Source organism: Electrona antarctica (genome assembly GCF_951216825.1).
Source record: "Electrona antarctica genome assembly, chromosome: 24".
Taxonomy (NCBI): Eukaryota; Metazoa; Chordata; class Actinopteri; order Myctophiformes; family Myctophidae; genus Electrona; species Electrona antarctica.
Window position 1 is genome coordinate 1,300,102 of NC_136803.1, and position 23,515 is coordinate 1,323,616.

Consider the following 23,515-nt stretch of genomic DNA (forward strand, 5'->3'; position numbering starts at 1 on the left):
ATGGCGACATATTGTCAAACCTCTAAAACTACATTCAGTAGGCTGCTGAAACAATAAACAAACAAAACCTCTACGGCATTTTAGATTGCATGTCAAATTGTAGATGTACCGAGTGTAATGTTTCTGTTCTGCCGTCACTCCTAGTGTCTAGCAGAACAAATAATGAATGTCCACACGATGACAATGTAGCTGAAGGTTCTCTTGTTTACTTCCACTCTTTAGGTTACATACATGAAAACTGGCGGGCACCGTATCTGACGTCATTAACATGAGTCCGGGCTAAACCATTATATGGGCTAAACCATTATCCCAGGATACCACATCCCCCTTCTTTTAAAGGAGAAGCATGACACATAGCTGAAAATCAAAGCACAAAACTTATCAACTTTTCAGACAGTCTTGTGTACTCACTGGGGAAGAACAAATGGGTTAGGCAACAAAATAAGTGCATTCAATTATAACACCATAACATCAATCAATCTCAATGAAACGTATGTCACTCAATATCAGTGCAAATCACATCTTTCCCTCCTTTTTTTTTTTTTTTTTTTTAACAACATCAGTGTAATAACAGTCACAGGTCCAAAACGGCTCTTGGCTTAACTAAGCGGCCTGACCTGGTAGTAGTGCATTGTGGTGGCACAGTTGGGGAATTTGCAACAGTCTGCTGTAAAGTCTCAGTGGCCTGAGGCTCGACCTGTTGACCATCCGTTGCAATTTCGTGACCTGCATCTCCCTCGGTGGTCCGTAGGAGGTGACGCCGATTGCGCCGGAGCGAGTGGCCCCCATCCGTGATGATGTTGTAGGATCGCTGGGTCCCTGCTGATCCGACGACTGTGGCGGGTTTCCACGTCCCTGTTGGTTGCTGGAAGCGGACCGTGGCTCCTACTGGCAGTGCAGGCTGTGGTCTGGCATTTCTGTCGTAGTATTGCTTTTGTCGTTTTTGGCACAGTTCTCGTCTGCCTAGAACTGCACTGCGACAGGCAAGTTCTGGTCGCAGCCGTTTCTCAGTGGTTGGAAGGATTGAGCGCAAACATCGGCTCATCAGCAGCTGTGCTGGTGACTTGAATCCGTCTACTGGTGTGTTTCTGTATTCCAACAGGCTGAGATATGGATCTGACCTCTGTGCATGTGCTTTGTCCATGATGGCTTTGGCTGTTTGCACAGTTTTCTCAGCCAGCCCGTTGCTCTGCGGGTACAGAGGGCTACTTGTGATGTGCTCAAAATCCCATGTATTCGCAAAGTTCTTGAACTCTTGCGAGCTATAGCAAGGTCCATTGTCGCTGAGCAATTTCTGACAAATCCCGAACCTGGAAAACATGGCCTTGAGTTTCTGGATCACAGCGGTGGATGTGAGGCTAGTGATTTTCTCTACCTCGAAATACCTACTATAATAGTCAACTGCAACTATATAGTCAGTGTTGTTCCATTTGAACAGATCAGTGGCTATCACCTGCCAAGGTCGGTCTGGAATGGGGTGTGACAGCATTGGCTCCTTGGGGATGGAGTTGCGTCGTTCGAGGCAAATGCTACAAGATCCAACTAGTGTCTCTATTTGTTTGCACATCCCTGGCCAGAATATAACATCTCTCGCCCGCTGCTTACACTTCTCCATGCCGAAGTGGCCTGTGTGTATGCGGGAAAGCATGTCAGCTCTGAGTGAGTGTGGCACGATGATTTTCTCACCTTTAAGCAGAACGCCATTCGTTTCTGTTATTTCATCCCGGTGGTTCCAATATTCAGTGATGGCAGGGGGGCATTGTTTTGCAGTGTCCGGCCACCCTGATTGGATAATCTTCTTCAAGGCTGAGAGTTGCTCGTCTTTGGCTGTAGCAGTTCTGATGTCTTCCATTTTCCGGTCGCTCACAGGAGCACTGCTTACAACTGAGTGTATTTGTGAGTCCATGCCATCACTCAGTGAGTCATCACGGCACACTAGCGGCTTCCTAGATAGTGTGTCTGCTACTGGAATCTGCTTTCCAGGCTTGTGAACAATGTTAATGCTGTATCTTTGCAACTGAAGTATCATGCGTTGGAGCCTTGGCGGTGCCGCTGCAAGGGGTTTGCGCATAATTGTCTCCAGTGGCTTGTGGTCTGACTCGACGATCACCTGACGTCCGTACAGGTATTGGTGGAATCGCTTACATCCAAAGAGCACGGCGTATAGCTCCTTTTCGATCTGAGCATAATTGACTTCAGTCTCATTCAGTGCTCTGGATGCGTATGCGACTGGTTTCTCTTGCTGCAGTAGGACTGCTCCCAATCCATATTTGGAGGCATCGACCTGCAGTTTCACATCCTTTGTGTGGTCAAAGTAGGCAAGTACTGGACCTGGCTCTTGTGTTAAGATGCTTTTCACTTGTTGGAACGCAACATCATGGTTCGAGTCCCATACAAATTCACTGCTCTCTTTCAACAGTTGACGGAGCGGGGCTGTTGCCTCTGAGAGTCTGGGGGCAAATTTTGACAAGTACGTGACCATGCCCAATATTGTCTCCAGCTCTGCTTTACTCCGTGGCGCGGCCATGTCCTTGATCGCCGAAACCTTGTTGGGGTCAGGTCTGACACCTTCTCGTGTCAGTGTGTGTCCAAAGTAGTTCACCTCTGTCACACAGATGGTGCTCTTGTCCTTGTTCAGTTTTACTCCTATCTGTCTGGTTCTCTCTAGCATGGCACGCAGGCTGGCATCGTGCTCCTCTTTCGTGCGGCCATACACAATGATGTCATCGACAATGGCGGCGACGCCCGGGAGTCCCTCGTAGGCCTCATCCACCCGTCTCTGGAACTCATCTTGTGCAGATATGATTCCAAATGGGAGTCTATTGAACCTATATCTGCCATAGATGGTGTTGAACGTGGTGAGAACGGATGACTCATGGCTGAGTTTTATTGTCCAGTACCCAGACCTGGCGTCTAGCACACTGAAATACTGTGCACCCGCTAATTTTGGGGTAATGTCATCTAGAGTAGGGAGCGGGTAGTAGGGTCTCTGGATGGCTTTGTTCAGGGGGCGGGGATCTAGACAAATCCTAAGCTTTCCCGTTTTGGGCTTTTCTACAACCACCAGTGCATTAACCCAGTCTGTTGGCACAGTGACCTTCTGGATAATGTCCATTTTCTCCATTTCATCCAGTTCATCTTTGAGCCGACTACGTAGGGCGTATGGTATGCGGCGAGGTGGGCACACCACTGGTGTTGCGTCAGGTTTGAGGTGAATGGTACACTCACCGGGAAACAGTCCAATGCCTTCAAACACATCTGCATATTCATCCATGATGTTCATGTGTGGTTTGGGCTGTGCATCGACCGTATGGATTATTTTGACCAAATTCAGGTCTAGACATGCTCTCATGCCCAACACAGGTGGAGCGTTGGCATCAATTATATCAAAGTCAAGCATGACTGTCTTCTCTTTATATCTGCATGTTAGCCTGCAGGCCCCTTTTACAGTAAGCACATGCCCACCATAGCCTGAGAGCTTGCTGGCTTGTGGGCTTAATACTACATTTCCAAATAGCTCATGGAATGTGTTTGCTGGTATTACATTAGCCTGGGCACCTGTGTCAATTTTGAAGTTTAGCTTGTGCCTCTGTTTTCCAATTTGTAATTCTGCAAAGGCTTGTTCTTTGTCTGTGTTTGCATGCTGTTTTGTTATAGTGTCAATGTACAGTTCATCATCACTTTGCTGCTCACCAGTGTCAGATATAGCATGCATCCTCTTTGCCTGTGGCTTGATCTGACGTCGCTGTGGTGCTGACCTGCACATCCTGGCAAAGTGGTTGAATTTGTTGCAGTTGTTACATTGACGTCCCTTAGCTGGACATTCCTCAGCACGGCTGTGCTCTCTCCCGCATGCTCCACAGTCCTCCTGCATGACGCCAGCCTTGCTTACTGCTTTGCGACCATAACGTGCTTGGTCCGGTTTGAATGGTCTCCTGCTGCTAACTGCGTGGACAGACTGATTAGCTCCACTCACAGTCGCACACTCCATTGTTTTTAGTTGTTGCTGTGAAACTTCATGTGATCTTGCAATGTCGATCGTCTTCTCCAGCGTCAAATCTGGACCGTAGCATAGTAGCTTTTCCCTCACTCTTACTGAGTTAGTGGCAAACACGATTTTGTCTCTGACCATTTCGTCACTTTTATCGTAATTACAGTCCTTCACTAGCAGCTTAAGCTCAGTTACAAACTGATCAAAGTTCTCACTGTCGCCTTGCATCCTTTCGTGGAACTTATAACGTGCAAAAATGGGGTTAGCTTTGGGTATAACATAGGCTTCAAAACCGTCATAGTACGTCTTCAGTACCTTCCTTTCGTCTGCCGACAGAGTCCACGTATTGAAGACGTCTCTGCCCTTCTCTCCTATCCACAGGAGTAGGTAGCTGCATTTCGCCTCCTCTGCTTTTGCAGACAAAGGTCCCGAAAACATTAACTCCACATGCTGGCGAAACTTTCTCCATGCATCGGGTAGGTTGGACGAGTCCCAGTCCATTCTCGGCATCGGAACGCCCGAACTTTCCATTCTCTTCTCTTTTTTTCTTCGGTCGAGAAAAAAAAATAAGCTTAAAATTCTGACACCATGTAATGTTTCTGTTCTGCCGTCACTCCTAGTGTCTAGCAGAACAAATAATGAATGTCCACACGATGACAATGTAGCTGAAGGTTCTCTTGTTTACTTCCACTCTTTAGGTTACATACATGAAAACTGGCGGGCACCGTATCTGACGTCATTAACATGAGTCCGGGCTAAACCATTATATGGGCTAAACCATTATCCCAGGATACCACACCGAGTAGAATTGCGGGCCCACATTTGTCTGAAAGATCTGATGAGTAAATTAATGTTATTTCAAAGGACCTGGCCTCATGTCGCCTATTTTGCTGTTTACAGTAACAGAACACGTACTGCTTGTGAAGAGTTGGTTCCACTCAAACCAGTAGTAATAGCAGTAAGTCAGATACAGGTACAGGGGAGACTAGACTACACATGGGGAAGTTTTTTCACTCAAGTACTACACTATATTTAAATATTTATAAAATACTGCAAAACCACAGCGGAGACACACAACTGACTGTTACTACACCCAAGGAACAGCCCGCAGACAACAGCAACAACCATGAACAACCTGAACCCCTCAAAAACAATCAAGGACAGGGGGGAGCAGGTGTCACAAAACAATCAAGGACAGGGGGGAGCAGGTGTCACAGAGACTTTGTCCAAGGAAGCTATTTCCATTCATTCCATATCCAGAACCTCATCCTCATCGGGGGACTGGGGCACAGCACTCAGAAATAGACACATATTCTTCAACAGTACATGTGCAGCGACGCGGGACACCTGATGAACTGAAAGACATCATGAAGGACCTTCCAGACCACAAAGTCAACGTGGAGCGCTGGTGTGCAGCTGTGTTAGACTTGATTGAGATGTATGAGCCATCGGCAAGAATGCTCGAATCTGTATTTCGCAAAGTCTTTGGATTAAAATGGCTACATCTCAGGGAACATTTTGATGTGAATGGAGCACAAAATCACATTGTCACTGGACAGCTGCTGAATCACGGTGGTCTTTTTGACAGCATCAAAGCAGCATTTCCAGTACCCACTGATTGGAAAAAAAATTCACAGCACTAAGCAATGGCCTGATGAAACCTGTGACACCTACAGGAATAGACTGGAGAACTGCTTTCAGAAGCACTGTGGTGTGCCACTAGACAACCCCGCTTTCAATGACTTGTTAAAAGCGCAGACAGGTGGGGCCCAGCCGGGGGTCAAGTGGCGACCTATGGGTTAGGCCACTACACAGATTTGGTGTGATATGGAGCGAAGTAGAATGAAGACCTACGCAGTGGCAAGTGTGGAGAATGAATGGCCCGGGTATGTGTGGAATGTGATGTTTATCGAGTAGGCCTATAAGTAAGTAAAATGTTTTAAGGTATCACTGTGTACAACAGTGTTATTTTTAGGTGAAGTAATTCTAATGAAAATTGTTCTTTCCTACTTTCCAGGACTGGATGGTGAATCAATGAGATGGTCTAAATGTGTTGACAATTTAATGAATATCTTCCTTTCCCAGTGTGCATGGCATGGTTAATATGGCGATATTGACTAACTCACTAAAAACTTAGAATAACTCGTCTAGGAAGAGTGTTGTGATACAATGCAATTACAGGAGGAAGGACAAAGGGAAAAATGAGTATCTATAGACATTGCATCGACAAGGTAAGAACTCCCACACGATCTCATACATTATTGAAATATTTATATTGACAGGAGGATACTAGTAGTGATGAAATACAGTGTAAAGATGCAATAATGTGTAACCTGTCAATGTAGCTAATAACCATAAGAGAGGGAGTTAACCATAAATCAGACTGTGAAAGATTGTGATCAACTGTGATCAAGATAGATCTTAATAAATTCCTAATTATGTATTATCATCTGGGGAAAAGTATAGAACAAATGTTTTAGAATAGGGGTAGTGTGTTGTTTTGTTTTTTTTCCAGCTCTGAAATCCAATAAATTAAGAGAAACATATCAGGAGATGTGTTTGAACAAGGGAAAAACAAACAAACAAATGAAGACAACCAGAGAAAGCACTGAAAGGATTTGGGTTTGTATGATGGGTAAATGTACACACATACAGTGACGTCAGTCTAGTGTTATATGAATTACAATTTAGGCATTTAGCAGACGCTCTTAATCCAGAGCGACTTACATTAAGCAATAACAAAAAGCATGGCATACATCACATGTATAAAAAGTAGTTATCATGAATCATGCGTAAACTAAGAACGTAACATTGGAGTATCTATGTAAACTATACATACTATACTATATAATATATTATACATGTGTACTATAAAGTGCTATGACTACATAAAGTGCAATTCTAGAGCTGTCTACATAACAAGCTGAAGCTGAAGACAATTAATGTAAAATAATAATAATAATAATAATAATATTGAAATGAATTTTGTATAACCACCTTTTTAACCACGGTGGAAATAATTCAAGTGAACAAAATTACCTGCAAGTTGTTCTCCCTCTAAGAAAACCTGACAGACATATAAATATGTCACATGGGCCAGTGACACCAATGAGAGCCAAGCCACATCATCATGTCCGTCCAGAGACTCCAGACGTCCCTACAAGGCCCACACGCATTCCATCCCCGCAGTCACCCCCCAGTGACAGCGATGGGAGCCGGATAAAGACGAAATACTGGGCCCACCATGGGGAAAAAAGACTAAAATGCCATGCCACAACTTGTGACAGAAACATAAGGAGAGGAGAACATTTGCGTGGAGGAGAAAACCACGAAAAAAGACTACACCTGATGCTGGCTTATGAGTGATCGCTCAAGACAAATCGAGGGTCGTAGGTTGGAATTTCCCAATAAGAAGGAAAAGGGTTTTCGCCCCTACCAGCCATCAGAAGTTGTGTGTAATAAAAAGAAAATTATCATGTGGGTGGACATTGAATACACTTAAATGTAAACCTTTCTTACTCTAGGAGATAGTCCATATATAAGTCATCTTTTTGTAGTAAATTTGCAGACAGTATAGTATCTCATGTTCCTTGGTATAAATTAATATGAGACATTTAATTTACATATTTGAAATGGTGGAATGTAGTGGCAGAAAATACTACACTGCCTGGAGCAAGGCTTCCACCTGTTGATTGTCTGTCAAGATGACCTATTCTTACTCAAGACCCATGTTTAGTCTTGTCCACTGACCACACCTCCAATGTATTTGTGCTTCTTCATTTTGTATAAGAGAGACTCATTTGAACAGGTCTGGAGGCTTGCATCCATGCACCTCCCTGGGCTGGTACAGACCACTCCTTGTAATAAACGTGTACATTGTTTCAGTCCACTCTCTACCTCGATTATTTCTTAAAGTCTCTGTTTATGAGTATTAATAATCCCATCACAACCCCTCCCCCTCACACAACACAATGTTGGGTCAAACCATGTGACCTCCATTGGAAATACATTGGGCGGCCATGACACAACACAACATGCATCCAACGAGCATCCAACGAGCACAGAATTGCATGAAAGGTGTGAGCTCAGCCTAATTGTGCTAGGTACCCCTCAAGTACCCCTAGGGGTCCCCGGACCCCACTTTGGGAACCCATGGTCTAACACACCTGCATCTGAACCATGTGTGAATATGTTCTTTGCAAAGAGTGCCAAACTTTTATGAAATATGAATAAAATCTAACAGAGACCGACTCACCTTCCCCAGTTTAAGCTGGAACCCCCTGATCAGCCTGGAACGCCCCTCCTCGCCCGGACCCCCGTCGCTGGGACCCCCGTCCCCGGGACCCCCGTCGCCTGCCTGGACCTCATACTGGGACATGTTGGAGTACAAGCCCACCTGCAGTGGTGGGAAAAGTACTCAGATGTTTTACTTATAAGTAAAAGTATTAATACTGCAATGTAGACTAAGGCTGAGCTCACACCTTTCATGCAATTCTCGTGCTCGTTGGATGCTCGTTGGATGCATGTTGTGTTGTGTCATGGCCGCCCAATGTATTTCCAATGGAGGTCACATGGTTTGACCCAACATTGTGTTGTGTGAGGGGGAGGGGCGCATTCGCTGCTCCCCTCCCCCTCACACAACACAATGTTGGGTCAAACCATGTGACCTCCATTGGAAATGCATTGGGCCGCTGGGCGGCCATGACACAACACCCAACGAGCACAGAGAATTGCATTAACCGTGTGAGTGCACCCTTAGGGTGCACTCACACGGTTAATGCAATGTTCTGTGCTCGTTGGATGCATTTTGTGTTGTGTCATGGCCGCCCAATGTATTTCCAATGGAGGTCACATGGTTTGACCCAACATTGTGTTGTGTGAGGGGGAGGGGCGGACGACTGCGCCCCTCCCCCTCACACAACACAATGTTGGGTCAAACCATGTGACCTCCATTGGAAATGCATTGGGCCGCTGGGCGGCCATGACACAACACCCAACGAGCACAGAGAATTGCATGAAAGGTGTGAGCTCAGCCCTACTCCGTTACAAGTTAAAGTCCGGAATTCAAAATGTACTTAAGCAAAAGAAAAGTTCAAAGGTATTGGCATAAAAATGTACTTAAAAGTACAAAAGAAAGTACTCACTATGCAGAATGTCCCATTTCAAGTTTCCAAACGTATAAAAATGTTTTGAAAATAGCAGATACGACACATTGTGAGCTTGTAGATCGTCTATTTTCAAATGGCCGAAAAGAATATAGCCAGGGCTAAAGTGCTTTCATGTATGTTTTGTAATAATAATCAAAGTAGAAGTAAAAGTATTGGGAATTAGAAATACTCAAGTAAAAGGACAAATACCTCAAACTTTTACTTAACCTATTCTGGGCGGGAACACCTTTTTGATGTTTTAACTAACCATTTTGTTACACTTTAGCTATTGAAAAATAGCAGATCTACAAGCTCATAGCGCTACAAGCTTGTAGGTCTGCTATTTTTGAAAAATCGTAAAAATGCGGCACATATCTTTGAATATATATTCTTTCAGAGCGAACGTTGTTTTTATTTCGACGTCAGGCTTAAGTACAGTACTTAAAGGAGCATTCATTGATTTGGGTGATTTGGAAAACCACCCAGTCCGCCCCGGTAACAAAATGTGCACATGCACGCTCTACAGTGGGGGGAAGTGCAACAGGCCAACAGCATGTGCACCAAGGCCCGCCCCCACTCGATCATGATTGGAGGAAGGCCCCTCTCATCCTGATTGGATGACGGTTTTGCCACCCGCCACCAAAACTGAAACCAAGGTTTTTTTACCCCAGGGGCTCACTGGGGACAGGGAGGAACTCCTTATATGGTCAGCACACTCTATAGTAGGGAGGATTATCCAGAAAAAAATAAAAAATAAGTGATATTTGAATTAAGTCAAATCACTGAATGCTCCTTTAAGTAAATGTACTTAGTTACTTTCCACCACTGCCCACCTGCAGGTCTTGGGGGGACGCCAGCACAAACTGGTGCTTCCCCCACAGGTGCAGCACCACCGGAGGGGCGGAGCCGGCCTGTCCTGCTCCTCCCACCTGAAGAATCACACAAAAATCACACAAATCAAGACTCGATGACTTGGATTCAATAATAAACCAGTGGTTTTCAACCCTTTTCATATCACAAAATCCCATTAGGTCAGGGGTTCCCGAACGTTTTCATGTCAAGGACCCCCAAATTGACACTAATTGTGACCAGATTTGACTGAGAGACTGCCATCGCGCAAATTCCAGTTTTTCACCAGAGGAGAAAACTTTCTTTTTTTTTTTTTTTTTTTTAAATGAGTTTATAGCACAGGCAGACTCTTCACATACTAGAGCATGTCTGAAATAAGTGTCAGAGCTGAAATCGACATGTAAATATGAAATAAATGCTTAAACATGTAGCTATAGGTGTAATGTTAGAGACCACAGAAGTGAACCTTTCAAGCCTGTTTTCTCAACTCGCTGTTTTCTGCAAGACATTACTCTATAAGCCATATCTCCAAAACTGGTGGGTCAAACTGAACAACCAATATGTCAATTTGAAGCTATGATTCCCTGCTTTCATATAGAAGGAAAAAACTAAAATTCAAAAAATTCCAATGGCAGTCCCTCAGTCAAATTTAGTCACAATTAGCCCCGCAGACCCCCCATTTCACCCCATGGGTGACAGGGCCTTCTGCACAGCTGCCCCTGAACTGTGGAATGCTCTCCCCCCACACTTGAGAGTGCCACAGTCAATCGACTGCTTCAAGAGAGGACTAAAGACCTACCTTTTTAATAAGGCCTTCCCCCAAACCCACTGATTTTATTCTCTGACCTCATGTTCATTAACTGTTGTTTTTTGTTTCCTGCTTTTAATCATGTAATGTTTTTTTTCTGCTTTTACCTATTGTTTCATATATTATGCCTACTGTAGCACTTTGAGATTCTGAGGAATGTAAAGTGCATTATAAATAAAATCCATTATTATTATTATTATTATTATATGCCAGGGACCCCCATAAGAGAAGATTTGTATGTCTCTAGCAGTGGTTTTCAACCTGTTTAATTTCAAGGACCCCCCAGTTTGACATGCATTAGGCTACGGACTCCCATTTAATGGTATTTCTATCTCTGGGACCCCCAATTTATATTGTAAAATCAATGCTAATTTAACTCTGAGAGTGTATAAATGGAACCAAATGGACCCGTTAGGGTCCATTTGGTTCCATTTGTACACTCTCTGAGTTACAGACCCATAAGGGTCCATTTGGCTCCAAATGATCATTTAGCTGGGGACCCCCTGGAACTCCCTCAAGTACCCCTGGGGGTCCCCGGACCCCACTTTGGGAACCACTGCATTATGTATTTGAGCCACAGACCATTTTGTTGAGATTTAGCCTCTCAGACCCAAGACTTAAAATACAGTAATTCCATGCTGTATTGATGTTGGTACCATAGGAGAGATAACCTGGCAAACGTTGATACAAAAATAAAAAAATTGCATTCTCTAATACTGTATGTGTAGACATATTGTAAATGAAGTAATGGAGATGTTTAATAATAATTTAACTCTTCTTGAGAGTGTAATATGAAACCAAATGGACCCACAAGGCTTCATTTTACGCTGTCCTTTAACTAAGCATTATGTTATACTTTAGCTATTGAAAAATAGCGGATCTACAAGCTCGTAGCGCGCCACCGAGTGGCGTGCTACGAGCTTGTAGGTCTGCTATTTTTGAAAAATCGTGAAAATGCTTTTTTTTTATTTCGACGTCAGGCCTAAATGGGTTAAATATCTATACTATAGATTCTATAGTAATTACTAAGGGTCCATTTGGTTTCCAACGCCATCATTTAGCTGGGGACCACCTGGAACCCCATCAAAGTGGTCCTCAGACCACTGGTTGATAATCACTGTAATAAACTACAAGCTCACCATTACTTCCCCCCCCCCCCGACCTGGTAGAATGTCATACTGGTGATAATTATGCACCACATACAGCAGTGGTTCCCAAACCTTTTCATGTCAAGGACCCCCAAATTGACACTAATTATCCCGCGGACCCCCATTTGAAGAGATATGCCAGAGACACCCCCATAAGAGAAGATTTTTACGGATCTAGCAGTGATTCTCAACCCGTTTAATTTCAAGGACCCCCCAGTTTGACATGCATTAGGCTACGGACCCCCCATTTAATGGCATTTCTATCTCTGTGACCCCAAATTTATATTGTAAAATCAATGTTAATTTAACTCAGAGAGTGTACAAACGGAACCAAATGGACCCGTTAGGGTCCATTTGGCTCCGTTTGTACACTCTCTGAGTTACACACCCATAATGGTCCATTTGGTTCCTAACTATCATTTAGCTGGGGACCCCCTGGAACTCCCTCAGGTACCCCTGGGGGTCCCCGGACCACTGACATACAGTACATACCTCGTTGACCAGAAGGGTTTTGGGGGCGCAGTCGTGTGCGAACATGGCCGCCACAGCCTTGAAGGAGGGGTGTATGTGCTTGGGGCCGTAGAGCCCCAGGGTGACCGTCTTCTGGATGTGGTCCCACACCGAGTGGTACCGCTGGGTCCGGCCCGCTGCAGGGACCAGCCGGACCACCAGCGCCACGTAGGTGCAGGGCTCCGGCCGGTCCAGACGGGCCTGGACCGTGTCCTTGTAGACGTACGCGTTGGGGATGGGAGCGTACGGACCCTCCCTGCTGTTGCTGCGCACACACATCACCTGGAGAAGAATCATGATGATGATTTATGATTATGATTATGATTATTATTAGTGTGGTTGCCTATAGACCAGTTGATTTCGTCGACTAAAACTGAGACGAAAAGTGTTCGTCGACTACCTTTTTTTTCACTGACGAAAACTAAATGTAAACTAAATGAAAACTAAGCTATGACGACTAAAACTATGACTAAATATACTGACAATTTTCTCAACAAATAAAAACTAGACTAAAATGTTAGGAAGGGACTAGTGGACAAGAGTTCCAGTATAAGTAATTCTACACTTAGTTGCATGCTGAAATAGCAGAAATAGCAGATCTACAAGCAGATCTACAAGCTCACAACGCGTCGCAGCGCGACGCGTTGTGAGCTTGTAGATCTGCTATTTTCAGCAAATGTCATTACGGCGGCATCAAGGCCCGCCAAAATACATTTTAGTCGACTAAATCACCTGTAGATTTAGTCGACTAAAATCTTATGATATTTAGTCGACTAACACTAGACTAGTAACGCTAAAACATTCCAGGTGACTAAAATGTGAACTAAATGAAAACTATTCGACTATGACTAAAACTAAAATTTTAATTTGCTGCCAAAAACACCACCGGCGTCCTCTCACCCACCTCGGCGCTGCAGCCGCCGTCGGGCGCGTCCCTCTTCAGGGCGACGTTGACCTTCATCTCCAGAGTGATGAAGGTGTTGGTGTCCATGTTGGACAGCTTGATCTCCAGAACGGGACTGACGGAGCTGACCAGGTCGGTGTTGAGCTCCACTGGAGGCTCCAACAGGGCCTGAGAGGAGGACGGAGGACATGAGAGGACATGAGAGGACATGAGAGGACATGAGAGGACATTAGAGGACATGAGAGGACATGAGAGGAGAGGACATGAGAGGACATGGGAGGACATGAGAGGACATTAGAGGACATGAGAGGACATGAGAGGAGAGGACATGAGAGGACATGAGAGGACATGAGAGGACATGGGAGGACATGAGAGGACATGAGAGGACATGAGAGGACATGGGAGGACATGAGGACATGAGAGGACATGGGAGGACATGGGAGGACATGAGAGGACATGGGAGGACATGGGAGGACATGGGAGGACATGAGAGAACCCAGAATGGGTTCGTTAAAGCAACATCCTGCCACATTATGCACGGCTGTTGAGTGATATCCAATGAGCACTTCCAAACTCAAACACTTAGAAAAATATATATAAGGAATTTCTTGACAGAAAGTAGCTCATAACATGTCTACAGTGGATTTTTTATGAAACAAACACAGATAGAAAGAGCATAATTCAAGCTTTTCGTACAGCTGCAACGTTGGCGAGTTTGACTGGGCTGTCAATGGTAAATTGCGGCTATAGTTACCACCCTGCCATTAACTAAATCAGTGGTGCTCAATATTTCATGTCAAGGACCCCAAACATGATCTGTAATTGGCCTCCGACCCCCATCTGAAAATATGTTGTTCCAGGAACCTCTCATGCAGAAGCAAAGATTTGAGTTAAAAAACGTTCACTCTGAAAGAATATACATTCAAAGATTTGAGGCACATTTACGAGTTTTCAAAAATAGCAGACCTACAAGCTCGTAGCTTGTAGATCTGCTATTTTTCAATAGCTAAAGTATAACAAACACCAAAAGGGGTTCCCGCCCAAAATGGGTTAATGGGCAAGATGGCCGCGGTCTGCATTATGGTCAATAACACTGACCTTCAGTGCTATGTGTTGGTGGTCGCCGCGCGCCACGTGCCCCGCGGGCACGTGCACGCTGACGTGCGTGTCGGGCAGCTGGACCACGCCTCCGTTGGCGTCCAGGCGGCAGACGGTGTGGGTCTCGACGGGCTGCGTCTGCCCCCAGCCCGGGTTCTGGCCCAGGGAGCAGAGGTCGTGACAGGAGCGCGCCAGCTTGCGGTGGTTCAGCCACGCCGTGCGGTACTGGGCCCGGGAGCCGAACTGGTCCGGCGCCGGAGCGCTGAGGCCCGTGAAGAACCCGGAGGAGGGCAACACCGGATTGGACTGGGCCTGGAGGACGGAGAGCTCCGATAGGCTGAAGGAGCGTTTGTTCCTCAGGGAGGAGGGGCTGTCCCTGCGGAGACGGATGCAATGATTAGACAGGCACACGCACACACGCACGCACGCACGCACGCACGCACGCACGCACGCACGCACGCACGCACGCACGCACGCACGCACGCACGCACGCACGCACGCACGGACAGGGGCGAAAACTTAGTCTCGGTCACGCCTGCGCCTTGGCAGAGACAATAATGAGTACCACAGACGAATAACAGTCTAAGTCCACACTATTGATCCATAATATATAAATGATAGATAAGGGTTCAGGACAACGAGGCCTTTTCGTGGAGGGGTCAGTCTGAAATTTGGACTTAGACTGTTTTTCGTCTGTGGTACTATTATAGAATCTATAATCTAGATAATAGATTACAGATAATAGAAAGTAGACCTCTCTGGAAGTAAATAAACGGACCGCACATCAAACAATTAACAGCAGTTGCGGTCAGCAGCAGATTGAAGGACAGTTGCGGTCAGCAGCAGATTGAAGGACAGTTGCGGTCAGCAGCAGAACGAAGGACTTTTTTTTTATTCGTTACCCCCTTTTTTTGCCCCAATTTAGTCGTTATACCAATTAATTCCTCCCCCCCACACATTTCTGTGTTGTCACTGCTGCCGTTTCCTTAATTGTGATCACCTGCCAGTGAGGAGCCCCCACCGGGAGGACGTAGAGTCGTAGAGCTTTCGTCTCTCCTGTATAGAGCGTCGCAGTCCCGACCCCTTTAACCCATTTTGACCTGAGATCAGATTCTAAAAATGTCTTCTACATCCTGACAGTTTTCTGAAAAAGCTATGTTTCTATGTCAGTCGTTCTTCGATTTAAAAAAAAATAGCAGACCTACAAGCTCGTAGCGCGCCACTCGGCCCAGTTCAGTTTGTTGTCACGATCAGAGTTGGCTTTGACCGAGGCTCACAGTTCTTTGACCGAGTCTTACAGTTCTTTGACCGAGGCTTTCAGTTCTTTGACCGAGGCTTACAGTGCTTTGACCGAGGCTCACAGTTCTTTGACCGAGGCTCACAGTTCTTTGACCGAGGCTTACAGTTCTTTGACCGAGGCTTACAGTTCTTTGACCGAGGCTCACAGTTCTTTGACCGAGGCTTACAGTTCTTTGACCGAGGCTTACAGTTCTTTGACCGAGGCTTACAGTTCTTTGACCGAGGCTTACAGTTCTTTGACAAGAGGCTTACAGTTCTTTGACAAGAGGCTTACAGTTCTTTGACCGAGGCTTACAGTTCTTTGACCGAGGCTTACAGTTCTTTGACCGAGGCTTACAGTTCTTTGACCGAGGCTTTCAGTTCTTTGACCGAGGCTTACAGTTCTTTGACCGAGGCTTACAGTTCTTTGACCGAGTCTTACAGTTCTTTGACCGAGGCCTACAGTTCTTTGACCGAGGCCTACAGTTATTTGACCGAGGCTTACAGTTCTTTGACCGAGCCTTACAGTTCTTTGACCGAGGCTTACAGTTCTTTGACTGAGGCTTACAGTTCTTTGAACGAGGCTTACAGTTCTTTGACCGAGGCTTACAGTTCTTTGACCGAGGCTTACAGTTCTTTGACCGAGGCTTTCAGTTCTTTGACCGAGGCTTACAGTTCTTTGACCGAGGCTTTCAGTTCTTTGACCGAGGCTTACAGTTCTTTGACCGAGGCTTACAGTTCTTTGACCGAGGCTTACAGTTCTTTGACCGAGGCTCACAGTTCTTTAAATAAATACTTTGACCGAGGCTCACAGTTCTTTGACCGAGGCTCACAGTTCTTTGACCGAGGCTTACAGTTCTTTAAATAAATACTTTGACCGAGGCTTACAGTTCTTTGACCGAGGCTTACAGTTCTTTAAATAAATACTTTGACCGAGGCTCACAGTTCTTTGACCGAGGCTTACAGTTCTTTGACCGAGGCTCACAGTTCTTTGACCGAGTCTCACAGTTCTTTGACCGAGGCTTACAGTTTTTTGACCGAGGCTTACAGTTCTTTGACCGAGGCTTACAGTTCTTTGACCGAGGCTTACAGTTCTTTGACCGAGGCTTACAGTTCTTTAAATAAATACTTTTTGAAACGTCTATGGGGAAAAATGCATGGGGGATTATTTCCTGGGCCTGTCGTCGTCATTGAAGGGGGCGGGACTGCGACACATGGGCAACTGGCGGCCCGGGGGCCACATGCGGCCCCCACCATCACTTAATGCGGCCCTCCGGTTAATATCCGAATATTGATATATTGTTTATTTCAGCTAATTACTAGTATTAAAAGGTTATTGTCTTTTTTATATGTCCAATGTATTTGCATTTAGTTCATAAAATTAACATAACTATAACAAAATGCATTTTAAATTAAATACAAAGGGTTACTTTTCAGGATTCCAATTCAAAAGTAGCAAAAAAAAATTCAGCATTTCAATTCAAATATAGCAAAAATAGCTGATCTACAATCTCAAAACTCGCCGCGGTGCGACACGTTTTGAGCTTGTAGATCGGCTATTTTTGCTATGACAGTAATATTCAATGTGGCCCTCTGGAGTGAGTGTGGAAATATAGTGGCCCTCTCCATCGTCAAAGTTGCCCTTCCCCAGCACTCCCTGCTGACAGGCTCCGCCCCCCCCCCAGCCCATAGGCGTACATACAGTGACAATTATCACCCTCCTCCCCGCCCGGCTTCCCTCCCTCGAACACGGGCCAAGTTCATTAATAGTGATATTTAAATGCTGTACCTGTGCACAGGCTGTGTGTTGTTCTGCATGGGGCCACAGGAGGGTGCTGTTGGACCGCTGCTCACGCCTGCATTAGAGTCACAGTTACCATCAGAGTGGGGGAGGGGCAGGGGGTCAAAGGTGATCAGATCCGAGGATTTCCTCCCTACCCTGACCCTCTCGTCCAACGAGATGCCTCGGTTCACAACACCCTGGTCCAATGAGCTGCCTCCGTTCGCGCGGCTCTGGTCCAATGAGATGCCTCCGTTCACAAAGGGGTTCATGTCAAAGGGGTTCCCGTTTGGCGACGGAGGCGCGTCCTTAAAGGAAAGCCCCACCCACTCCCCCAGCAGCCAATCATCACTGTCCGCACTGTCACAGATCATACCGCTGTCACTGAGGTGGGAGGAGCCGGCGAGCCCCCCCAGTGGCGCGACAGTGTCACTGCGGTGAGAGGAGGACTCGCTGAGGACGCCGCCCCCTAGTGGCGTCGTAACAGCGTCGCTGCGGTGGGAGGACTTGGCGGCGCCCTCCAGAGGGCTGACGTAGGCGGCGGGGATGTATCCCATCTCTTGGTTGTTGTGCGCGAACCACCAGTCCTCTCCGGACGCGTCCAGGACGTACAGGTGCTCTCCTCGGTTGAAGCGCAGCGTGGTGAAGCTGCCCGGGTGGTAGTCCCTGATGGCCACCACTTCCTGCTCGCCTCCCATCACTTCCCGCTGTTTGCCTCCGGCCACTTCCCGCTGTCTCCCCCCTGCAGAGGAGGGAGTGTCCGACGTCAAGGCTCCGGGAGGAGGAAGAACTGGAACTGAAATGAAACACAACCACAATCATGTTAACCCATTCTGAGCGGGAACCCCTTTTGGTGTTTTAAACAGTCTAATGAACGCCATTAGACTGCGCATGTGTGGTTAAACCTAACCTTATTCCTAACCTAAACCTCAGTAAAACTATGCCTAAACCTAACCCTATTCCTAACCTAAACCTCAGTAAAACTATGCCTAAACCTAACCCTATTCCTAACCTAAACCTCAGTAAAACTATGCCTAAACCTAACCCTATTCCTAACCTAAACCTCAGTAAAACTATGCCTAAACCTAACCCTATTCCTAACCTAAACCTCAGTAAAACTATGCCTAAACCTAACCCTATTCCTAACCTAAACCTCAGTAAAACTATGCCTAAACCTAACCCTATTCCTAACCTAAACCTCAGTAAAACTATGCCTAAACCTAACCCTATTCCTAAACTTAACCCCAGTAAAAATATGCCTAACCCTAAACTTATTTCTAACCTTTTTCTCAGTTCTCAAAATAAAGAATACGAGAACCGCCGCAAGCGAGGGCAAGATGGATTATGGGCGACGGGACCTGTTACCATTATGGACAGAGAAGGACCTGTTACCATTATGGACAGAGAAGGAGCTGTTACCATTATGGACAGAGAAGGACCTGTTACCATTATGGACAGAGAAGGAGCTGTTACCATTATGGACAGAGAAGGACCTGTTACCATTATGGACAGAGAAGGAGCTGTTACCATTATGGACAGAGAAGGACCTGTTACCATTATGGACAGAGAAGGAGCTGTTACCATTATGGACAGAGAAGGACCTGTTACCATTATGGACAGAGAAGGACCTGTTACCATTATGGACAGAGAAGGACCTGTTACCATTATGGACAGAGAAGGACCTGTTACCATTATGGACAGAGAAGGACCTGTTACCATTATGGACAGAGAAGGACCTGTTACCATTATGGACAGAGAAGGACCTGTTACCATTATGGACAGAGAAGGACCTGTTACCATTATGGACAGAGAAGGACCTGTTACCATTATGGACAGAGAAGGACATGTTACCATTATGGACAGAGAAGGACCTGTTACTATATGCCCTGCAGGGACAGAGAAGGACCTGTTACTATATGCCCTGCAGGGACAGAGAAGGGACCTGTTACCATTATGGGCAGAGAAGGACCTGTTACCATTATGGACAGAGAAGGGACCTGTTACCATTATGGACAGAGAAGGACCTGTTACCATTATGGACAGAGAAGGACCTGTTACCATTATGGACAGAGAAGGAGCTGTTACCATTATGGACAGAGAAGGACCTGTTACCATTATGGACAGAGAAGGACCTGTTACCATTATGGACAGAGCAGGACCTGTTACCATTATGGACAGAGAAGGACCTGTTACCATAATGGACAGAGAAGGACCTGTTACTATATGCCCTGCAGGGACAGAGAAGGAGCTGTTACCATTATGGACAGAGAAGGACCTGTTACTATATGCCCTGCAGGGACAGAGAAGGACCTGTTACCATTATGGACAGAGAAGGACCTGTTACCATTATGGACAGAGAAGGACCTGTTACCATAATGGACAGAGAAGGACCTGTTACTATATGCCCTGCAGGGACAGAGAAGGGACCTGTTACCATTATGGGCAGAGAAGGACCTGTTACCATTATGGACAGAGAAGGGACCTGTTACCATTATGGACAGAGAAGGACATGTTACCATTATGGACAGAGAAGGACCTGTTACCATTATGGACAGAGAAGGACCTGTTACCATAATGCCCTGCAGGGACAGATAAGGACCATGTTACTATATGCCCTGCATGGACAGAGAAGGACCTGTTACCATTATGGACAGAGAAGGACCTGTTACCATTATGGACAGAGAAGGACCTGTTACCATATGCCCTGCAGGGACAGAGAAGGACCTGTTACCATAATGCCCTGCAGGGACAGATAAGGACCATGTTACTATATGCCCTGCAGGGACAGAGAAGGTGTGTTTATTATCAATGAGGAGGTTGAACGTTTACCTGCCGGTTTGACCTCTGACTGACCTTTGACCTTTGGCTGGAGGTCGACGAGCGTGCCCTCCGACCTGCAGCGGGGGAGGAGCTGCTGCTGCCGCTGCAGCTGATTGGATCTGATGATGCGATGAGCGGCCATTCTGATTGGCTGCTCACCATCACGTCAGTGTTCTGTCGTCTGATTGGTTCTCTCCATCAGGTCTGTACAGAAAGGCAATAGGAAAACAAAACATTAGTTATTTATTATTTAATGACTTTGACACATTCATATTTTCTTTATTTTTATATATTTTAAATATATAAAATAAAATATTTAAGTGAGGGGCGCTCTTATCTGCATCCAGGGACAAATTCGCCATTGGGCCAGTGGGGCCGTGGCCCAGGGGCCCTTGGCTCTTAGGGGCCCTTTGGGGAAATTGGACCGTGAGGTACTAGGTTTGGCACCCTGAAAATGGCTCCTGGGGCCCTTCATTGGCTGTTGATTTTGTTAAATTTAGGTTAAAAAGATGATAAAAACACGGAAAAACACTAAAATGTCGCACGCACGCTCGCTATGGGGGCCCTGCAAATATGACCGGCCCAGGGGCCCTCGTGGGGGTTAATCTGTCCCTGTCTGCATCGTACATCAATTCATGACGTAACATGTCGATTTGCGCATATGACGTACATTCTCCATTCATTGTCAAGGCCATTTAATGTTTGTGTTAGGACAAAAATCTACACTATAGATAAATATAGGATAACTTTTGCATACACAACTTTTGTGTGACAGAATGACAAAATAGAGCGGGTATTAGTGGCCCTCTGGAGTGAGTGTGGACATATATTGTGGCCCTATAGTCTGGACTCAGTGTGGAAATATAGTGGCCCTCTGGAGTGAGTGTGGAAATATTGAATGACCCTCTGGAGTGAGTGTGGAAATATTGAATGACCCTCTGGAGTGAGTGTGGAAATATATTGAATGACCCTCTGGAGTGAGTGTGGAAATATTGAATGACCCTCTGGAGTGAGTGTGGAAATATATTGAATGACCCTCTGGAGTGAGTGTGGAAATATTGAATGACCCTCTGGAGTGAGTGTGGAAATATTGAATGACCCTCTGGAGTGAGTGTGGAAATATTGAATGGCCCTCTGGAGTGAGTGTACTGTGGAGTAGCCAGGGGCGTATCCACACCTGGTCCTATACTTGGGCCTAGGCCCAGGTATTTCCGAACTCGGCCCAGCAAAAAATAAAAAATAACTTGTTTTTATTTATTTTTTAATATATGATGACATTGCATAACAATGTGAATGCAATCACTGCATTCAATTTAGCAAAATATGGCAGTGGGTGTATTATTATTATTATTATTATGAATTGTCCTATTTGGATCCGTAGCCACTGGCACTGCCTAGTTTGTCCATCTGTTCCTGCATAGATTGATTGGTCATGCCTGCCTGATGCCTGTCATCATGTGCTTGTTTCTAGAATGTGGCAGATTTGTTTGTCTTCACACCAGAAACTTGCGTCTTTGTTTATGATTAAATATTAATGAGAAGCCTCTCTGAGAGTATCCTAAATGTTAGCCTCACAATGTCAAACGTCTATTGCAAAGTTTTTGGAAAGAAAGGAAGTCAGCTTGCAGTCCCAGTCTAGAGGAGCTAGCCTACTGTAGGCCTCGAGGAGCTAGCCTACTGTAGGCCTAGAGGAGCTAGCCTACTGTAGGCCTACAACAGTTGTATCCTGTAGAGGAGCTAGCCTACTGTAGGCCTACAACAGTTGTATCCTGTAGAGGAGCTAGCCTACTGTAGACCTACAACAGTTGGATCCTGTAGAGGAGCTAGCCTACTGTAGGCCTAGAGGAGCTAGCCTACTGTAGGCCTACAACAGTTGTATCCTGTAGAGGAGCTAGCCTACTGTAGGCCTAGAGGAGCTAGCCTACTGTAGGCCTACAACAGTTGGATCCTGTAGAGGAGCTAGCCTACTGTAGGCCTACAACAGTTGTATCCTGTAGAGGAGCTAGCCTACTGTAGGCCTACAACAGTTGTATCCTGTAGAGGAGCTAGCCTACTGTAGGACTACAACAGTTGGATCCTGTAGAGGAGCTAGCCTACTGTAGGCCTCAAGGAGCTAGCCTACTGTAGGCCTACAACAGTTGTATCCTGTAGAGGAGCTAGCCTACTGTAGGCCTAGAGGAGCTAGCCTACTGTAGGCCTACAACAGTTGGATCCTGTAGAGGAGCTAGCCTACTGTAGGCCTACAACAGTTGTATCCTGTAGAGGAGCTAGGCTACTGTAGGCCTACAACAGTTGTATCCTGTAGAGGAGCTAGCCTACTGTAGGCCTACAACAGTTGGATCCTGAGGCCTTCAGCTTTACTGGGCAACTCCACAACAGCGCCCGCCCTAGCCCAAACATTTAGACTCTCGTAGAGTTTTTTTTCCGATTCTGACGAATCTCTACGAAAAAAAAAAAAAAAAGACTAGTCCCCTAAAAAAAGTCTCGTGTTTACGTTTGTGCCTCAAAATCACTCTTACCTTGTACAAATGCAAAATCTAAAATCGAAATAGTTTTGCCCCACATGTCCGGCGGGTGTCCGGAAAACAATTACACCCGTAGGGACCGTAGTTTTCAATAAAACAAATATTTTAATCCACTCCGTCCATACTCTGTCTCGGAATCTGGCGGCCATCTTGGTTTTCTCTCCATTGTAAATGCGCAACAGAACCCTGGCCACTAGGGGCGCGGCCAATGTTCTGTTGCGCATTTACAATGGAGGAGTATGGACGGAGTGGATTAAAATATTTTTTTTATTGAAAACTACGGTCCCTACGGGTGTAATTGTTTTCCGGACACCCGCCGGACATGTGGGGCAAAACTACGATTTTGCATTTGTACAAGGTAAGAGTGATTTTGAGGCACAAACGTAAACACAAGACTTTTTTTAGGGGACTAGTCTTTTAGACTCTTAGAGAGATTCGTCAGAATCGGAAAAAAAACCTCTACGAGAGTCTAAATGTTTGGGCTACGCCCGCCCCTTGATTACTACGTGTTTGAAGACATCAAAGGTCAGAATAAGCCTATCTCACAGAATTTCCCCGCCCCCCCTAAATATGCCCCCTTTCGGGGTTAGTGGTGATAGCGTGACGTCACTCCATAGACGCTACATGTTAACAGAGGTAATTTAAGAAGTCTACAAC

General features: G+C 45.8%; 1 protein-coding gene across 1 annotated transcript in view; it reads right to left on the reverse strand.

The window, feature by feature from the left end:
- LOC306917160 (SH3 domain-binding protein 4-A-like) overlaps nucleotides 1-20,475 on the reverse strand; it is a gene marked incomplete at its 5' end in the record, with an annotated part of 38,372 nt that extends 17,897 nt beyond the window's left edge. Inside the window, 7 exons of the mRNA XM_079495293.1 lie at nucleotides 8,247-8,387; nucleotides 9,972-10,067; nucleotides 12,436-12,735; nucleotides 13,358-13,525; nucleotides 14,456-14,831; nucleotides 17,523-18,309; nucleotides 20,343-20,475. Coding sequence (XP_079351419.1) covers nucleotides 8,247-8,387; nucleotides 9,972-10,067; nucleotides 12,436-12,735; nucleotides 13,358-13,525; nucleotides 14,456-14,831; nucleotides 17,523-18,309; nucleotides 20,343-20,475 — 2,001 coding nt within the window. The remainder of the gene's footprint in view (nucleotides 1-8,246; nucleotides 8,388-9,971; nucleotides 10,068-12,435; nucleotides 12,736-13,357; nucleotides 13,526-14,455; nucleotides 14,832-17,522; nucleotides 18,310-20,342) is intronic.
- Between the last annotated feature and the right edge of the window lie 3,040 nt (nucleotides 20,476-23,515).